General features: G+C 48.3%; 1 protein-coding gene across 1 annotated transcript; it reads right to left on the bottom strand.

Moving 5' to 3' along the window:
- Positions 1-2,976: 2,976 nt before the first annotated feature.
- On the bottom strand, positions 2,977-3,201 carry LOC126013229 (60S ribosomal protein L37a-like). Its single transcript, XM_049776223.1, has one exon. It carries the CDS (start codon positions 3,199-3,201, stop codon positions 2,977-2,979), a length of 225 nt encoding a protein of 74 aa, XP_049632180.1.
- Positions 3,202-6,877: the final 3,676 nt, after the last annotated feature.

The following is a 6,877-nucleotide window of genomic DNA, read 5'->3' as shown; positions in this document are numbered from 1 at the left end:
CCTGCATTTTCTCTGTCCTTTTTTCTTTAGCTCTGTCCCCATGTCTCCCCTAATCCCCAAACCTATAGCATTTACAGTCTCCTCAGGGCCTGCTCCATACGTAGCTCTTGTGGGACCACCAGAACTCACTCATTGTCATACTCAATAGAATATACTTAACACCCCTCCTGCAGTGATACAGCTGCTTATACCTCCTCAAAACAAGAATGATGGGGCTGCTGTCATAGCACAGTGGGTAGAGTGCACGCCTTGCACACAGCTGAACTAGGTTTAATCCCCAGCATTCCATATAGTCCCCTGAATACTCCAGGAGTCATTCATGAATGTAGAGCCAGGAGTAACTCCTGAGCATCACTAGGTATGACAATAAATAAATAAATAAATAAATAAATAAATAAATAAATAAATAAAAATATGGGAGGGTGGGCCAGAGAGATAGCACAGCAGTAGGGCATTTGCCTTGCATGGGGCTGACCCAGGATGAATGGTGGTTCAATTCCCAGCATCCCGAATGGTTCCCTGAGCCTGCCAGGAGTGACCCCTGAAGAAAAAGGAAAAAAAGGAAAATGAGAGGGTAGTAAAAATGAAAATAATTAAAGAATAAAGATGCCATGTTCAAAGCTTCTTCCTCTGTATCTCTTGCCTTTCATAGGGGAAGGGCATGTGGGGGAAGGGTTGGTCCACACTCACGGTGTTCACAGCCTATTCCTAGATTTTTATTTAAGGATCACTCCTGGGGAGGCTTGGGGGACCTTATTGGATGCTGGGGATTGAATCCAGGTTGGTTTTGTTCAAGGTAAGCACCTTATCTACCACGCTGTCTCTCAAACCCCTTGCCTCATAAGCCTAAGGTTTCTGGCCAAGGCCATCCTCTCCATCTCCACCCGCCCTGAACTGACTCAACCATCTCCACCATTACTGTCCCAAAGGTCCCACATCTAGGCTTTGCAGATTAGAATGGAGCACATGCGTTCCCTTCTGGGGAGCCTGGATTCAATCCCCACCAACACATGCTACCCTAATACAGCCAGAAGTAGCCCCAGACACTGAGCCAGGACCCATCTTCACACTCATACCCCAAAAAAATAATCCCCAGATCCACATGTCCACCCCAGGCCTCTTCCTCAAACAATAAACCTGCTGATGCTGAGGATCCTATAGCTTCAACGTATGCCAGCCACCCTGCTGAGTGTGTTCAGTTCCCTATTATTACACAGTGATAAATTCCAAAATTTAGGGGATTAGAACAGCAAACCCTATCAGTTTTTGTGGGTCACAAATTTGAAGCAGATTAGTTAAAGCCGTCATCTCAAGGCTGGGCGAAAATTCCTTTCACACTCACTCATGCCACTTTCAGCAGGAAGCAAATGTTCTTCATCTTCTGAGTCTCCCGACCACATATCATCTGCTATCTCGCAGAACAAGTGAGAGGAAAGAGCAAGAAAGGAGTCACCAAGTCTTTTATTAGCCCGGCTTTGAAAATGACATATCTGGGCTGGAGCAATTGTACAGTTGGTAAAGGCGCGCGCCTTGCACATGGCTACCCAGGTTCAATCCCTGGGACCCTGTGTGGTCCCCTGAGCATTGCCAGGACTTCTGGAATGTTCAGAGCCAGGGTTACGTCTATTACTGGGTGTGGCCCAAAACAAACAAACAAAAAAAAGTTTTTAAGTGGCGTATCTAAAGATTGGAAAGACAGTCCATTACCTTACATTGCAATTCCCTTCACATATATAGTCCCCCAAGCACTGCCAAGCGTCACTTCTGACCACCACTAGGTGTGACCCAATCCCACCCCAAAAGCAGCCTACTCATGTTCTCTCAGTTTCCCAGACCAACCTCCAGAGACGGGGAAGGGCAGCACACAGGACACAAACCCCAACAAGGGGGTGTTAGGGCTGATTTTCCCTCATCACCCTCCCAACAACTCCACAGTGGGTTCTCAAACCATCTCATGGTGCAGGTCCCAAGATATAGAAAAGAAAAGGGAGCAAAGTCATTGATGAAGCCTTTATACCCTGAACTATATAGCCCAATAGCCAGAGAGGTGCCCTGCACATCTGAGTCTCTTGTCCAAAACCCAGCTCCGGCCCAACCAAAGAAAGCAAAGAGGTCACTTATTGCGGGGTGGGGAGCAGAGGGGAGTCTGAAGTCAGCAGTGCCAGGGATTTTCTTTCTTTATCTTCCACTGCTCACTTTTGGGGTGTGCAAACCTGAGCCCTCTCATCACACACATCCTCATCCCCAAACCTCCAGCATCCCCAGCACGGCTCAACAAATGATGCCACCAGCTCCATCTGTCCAAGCCAGAAGCTTTGAGTCATGTCTGCTTCTGCCACCCCCTCACTTCCCAGTACCAGATAACCAACCAGCCCTGCCAAGTCTTCCGCCTCACGGCCGCCTGGCTCCATCTCCCTTCCTCTCTCTCTGCTTCTACCGCCATGGCACGGGGCCAGACCACTAGCACGTCCATCTTGGACATCTGCAATAGCCACCCCACTGGTCTCCCTCACTCTCACCCCCACACGGCACACGTGCCATCCTCTCTTGTCATGAGTCAACTCTGAGAGCACAAAGCTACCTGCTTGGGAATCCTTCAGCGGCTCCCACTGCTGGTCCAGGTTCCCCTGAGGGTCACGTAGCCCTGTACCCCACTTTGGCTTTCAGGACCCACGGTACATGGTCTTCACTTTCACTAAATCTATTCCACTATTCCTCATGCTGTTCCCAGCAACTAGAAGTTTTTCCCAAAGTGGATGATACCACCCCAGGCAGGTGGGGAGCACCGGAGCAATAAAGGGGGGCCGTAGTAGCGTTGGGTGAAATTAGGAGGAACTTTCTGTTTGTTCACTTGAAAAAGAGAGATTTCCCGGTGGAGAGTGATAATTGTTTTCTTTTTTCTTTTTTGAACATAAATTGGCCCATTTATTATAGGCTAACAATGTTTCAGATGGGAGATCTGATCTTTCAGTTCCTTCAGATTTTGACTGTGGCAGCAGAAATGGGATTGTAGGCCCAGGGGCCACCTGCGATGGTTTTCATACAGGAACCACAGTGCCAGATGCCCACAGCCCGTCTCTTCATCTTGGTCTTGCTGAAGAAAGAGCACGTGTACTTGGCATGCTGACTGATCTCAATCTTCTTCACCATCTTCTGGAGGGAGATGCTATAATGCCTCCCATATTTACCCATGATCCCCATCTTCTTCCCCAAACAGCACAGGATGCAGAGAGCTAAAAAGGGGGCGGGGACCGGAGAGTTAGCACAGTGGTAGGGCGTTTGCCTTGCATGTGGCTGACCTAGGATGGACATGGTTTCGATCCCCACATGGTCCTCTGAGCCTGCCAGGTGCAATTTCTGAAGGCAGAACCAGGAGTAACCCCTGAGTGCTGCCAGGTGTGGTCCAAAAATATAAATAAATAAGTAAATAAATATAAAAAGAGAGTGGTAGTAGGCCCTGTAAGTTTAGATTTTTTTCTGGTTTTTGGCCACACCTAGCAATACTCAGGAACTATTCCTGACTCTAAACTCAGGCATCACTCCTGGCAGGTTCAAGGGACCATATGGGGTGCCAGAGATCAAACCCAGGAAAGCCAGGTGCAAATGCCTTATTCACTGCACTATCTCTCAAGTGCTCAGGTTAGGAATCTTTGAGCTAGAACGTTCTTTGCCAGCTTTCGCCATGCCTGTCTCCTCCTTCAGCACAGTGTCTCTTCAGAGACTGGTCTAGTAGGACCTGGTCCCCAGATTAAACCAACCTGGCACCTCCCGACCTCACTGCTTTGAGCTGGACTGTGGGCTGTCTGAGCGTGAAGGATAGGTTTGGTTCCCATCAGCACCCCAGACCCCACAACACAGCTGGCACTTACCTCTCTCAGTGACTGTGGAAAGGTTTGATGACATTCTCAGCATGTTGCTTTCCCCCAGCACTCCGCGCTCCAGGTACAAGTTAGTGCTTATTTTCATGAATGAATCTAGGCCTTGCTCACCACACGGACCTTCCACAAGCACCTCACTCCTCTTGCCAGTGGTCTTTTCCTCTTGGCCACATTTTTTTTTCCAGTTCTTGGGTCATACCCGGTGGCACTCAGGGGTTAGTTACTCCTGGCTCTGCGCTCAGAAGTTGCTCCTGATCTTGGTCACATATTACTCCCCTAACAACTGTTTATTCTTCAGGAATGTGGTGAATACACAACTTTCATTTGGCAAATGAAACTACAGTATGCTTTGTCGAATTTAAATTGCTGATAAACAACCAGTCAAGTTTTTAGTTTGTGTTCCAAATGTTGCGTTAAACATAAGCCTCCTGTATTTGATCTGGCAAGGCCAGCAGCAACTGGCACAAGATTCCCCTTTTACCTCTACCCTCTTAAGTCTATTTACCACCAGCTACCTCCCATCCCAGTATAAACAAACATCCTTTAATTTTTGGGGGGAGGGGGAAAACTGCTTGTTTTTTTTTATCTTTAATGAGCCCTTACTGGCAGAGAGGAATGTGTCTTGTTTTTTCTTCGGTTTCTCTCTTTAGCTGGGCCAAACCTGGCCACAGGAAAGGTTGGAAAGCTTTCATGAAAGAGTCAAGAGAAAACACAGTGAAGAAAGCAGGGAAAAAACTCAGTTCCCAAGGCAGGAAGACCATTCTGGGGAGTCTCCTCCTTACTTCCTCTCCCCATGCCTAGCAATGTCACTTAGTTTTGCTGTGTGTGTGTGTGTGTGTGTGTGTGTGTGTGTGTGTGTGTGTGTGTGTGTGTGTGTGTGTGTGTGTGTGTGGTTTTTGGGTCACACCCGGCAGTGCTCGGGGGAAACTCCTGGCTCCATGCTCAGAAATTGCTCCTGGCAGGCACGGGGGACCATATGGGAAGCCGGATTCGAACTGATGACCTTCTGCATGAAAGGCAAACACCTTACCTCCATGCTATCTCTCCGGCCCTGGCAATGTCACTTAGGAAGAGCCTGTCTTCTTAAAATTTACCTGGAAATGCCTCATTAAAAGAGGAGTTTGAGGGGCCGGGAAGGTGGCGCTACAGGTTAGGTGTCTGCCTTGCAAGCGGATGGACCGCGGTTCGATCCCCCGGTGTCCCATATGGTCCTCCCAAGCCAGGGGTGATTTCTGAGCACATAGCCAGGAGTAACCCCTGAGCGTCAAACGGGTGTGGCCCAAAAACCAAAAAAAAAAAAAAAAAAGAGGAGTTTGAGGAAAATGTGACAACAGTACAAGGTTTCTAAGCATAAGCACACACCCAACAAAAGTGAGTTCAAAGTCATACAGCCAGAGCAATAGAAAAGCAGGTAAAGAACTTGCCTTGCACACAGCTGACCTGGGTTCACTCCCTAGTATATCATAGATCAACCAGCACAACAAGGAGTGATTCCTGAGTGAAGAGCCAAAAGTAAGCCCTAGCACCACTGGATGTGGCCCAAAAATTCTAGGAAATAATATAAATATAAGTGAATTCAAAGTCAACCACATGGGAGGGAGGAGGATGAATACTCTTGTGAAGGGTGTGTATGTTGGAACAATGCTTGCATGCAACTCCATCAACAGTTTTGTAAATTATAATGCCTCAAATGAAAAAATAAATAAAGGATAAAATAATGTCAAATAGAGGAATCGGGGCCCGGAGAGATAGCACAGCGGTGTTTGCCTTGCAAGCAGCCAATCCAGGACCAAAGGTGGTTGGTTCGAATCCCGGTGTCCCATAGGGTCCCCCGTGCCTGCCAGGAGCTATTTCTGAGCAGACAGCCAGGAGTAACCCCTGAGCAACGCCGGGTGTGGCCCAAAAACCAAAAAAAAAAATAAAAAATAGAGGAATCGGAGAATTAAGACAGGGGTTAAGAAGCCCGCCTTGCAAGCAGCCTACCCTAGTTTTAGTCCCAGCACTGCCTATGGTCTCCTGGGATCACTAGGAGTGAATGACCCCATGGCCCAAAAACCTCCCCAAACATATCAAATTGTATTTCTCACTCTTTTTTATTTGTTTATACATGAGGGATGGATTATTTTCTTAATCATACCAGCAGCAAAATAAAATGCTATTTTTAAATATTAAATTAAAGAAATCAACCATAACACGAATCCAGTGTGTTTCCAGCTGTGCTGGGATAAAGGGAGTCCAGAGTGGAAAAAGTTGAAAACTCCCTGACTTAGAATGACCCCAGCACACCACAACCCCAGCTCAGGGAGCCCAGGCCTAGTGGCACAGGAAGACATTGAGTAGTCTCTGAGGGGGGTTCTGGCACCTCCTGAGATCTGAGAGCAAGCCCAGAGGAAAGTAGGAGGTGCTAACCGTCAGCTATGGGAGAAGAGGAGTTGGAAGGTGCCCCCCCTTCACAGCTGAAAGGGTTCCCCCAGAGGGCTGAGGAGTTGCTATAGGAAAGTGGGGGACAGATAAATGCTGAGTGAACAACAATCCAGAACACAGGAGGATGGGGTGGATCATCCCTTCTCACCACCTCTGGAAAGCTGAAGATACTCCTTGGGACCCTAGAAAGCCAAGACCCTGGGCCACTGTTTGGCTGTGTGTGTGTGTGTGTGTGTGTGTGTGTGTGTGTGTGTGTGTGTGTGTGTGTGTGTGTGTTGGGGCGGGACTGTCTCTTTGGGATGATTCTCTCTTTCTTTCCCACCCAACCCCTTGGGTGCATGGGCAGGATTGTACTCCTGAAGTGCCTCTGGGGCAGAAACTGGGGCCTTCCTTAACTTTTTACTCATTGGTTGGGCAATACTGACTGGGAAATCAATTTACTAACAGCCTCTGGGTTCCGTCCCTGCTGGACTCAGCAACTCCGCACTGGGGCAGCCTGAAGAGCCCCCTCAGGCACAGAAGCCCACAGTTTCCGATGCCTCCCCCACTTCCAGCCATGGAGACGCTTAGTGAGT

This window comes from Suncus etruscus, chromosome 7, assembly GCF_024139225.1.
Source record: "Suncus etruscus isolate mSunEtr1 chromosome 7, mSunEtr1.pri.cur, whole genome shotgun sequence".
In the NCBI taxonomy this organism is placed as follows: Eukaryota; Metazoa; Chordata; class Mammalia; order Eulipotyphla; family Soricidae; genus Suncus; species Suncus etruscus.
This window is presented reverse-complemented; position numbering and strand designations above follow the sequence as displayed.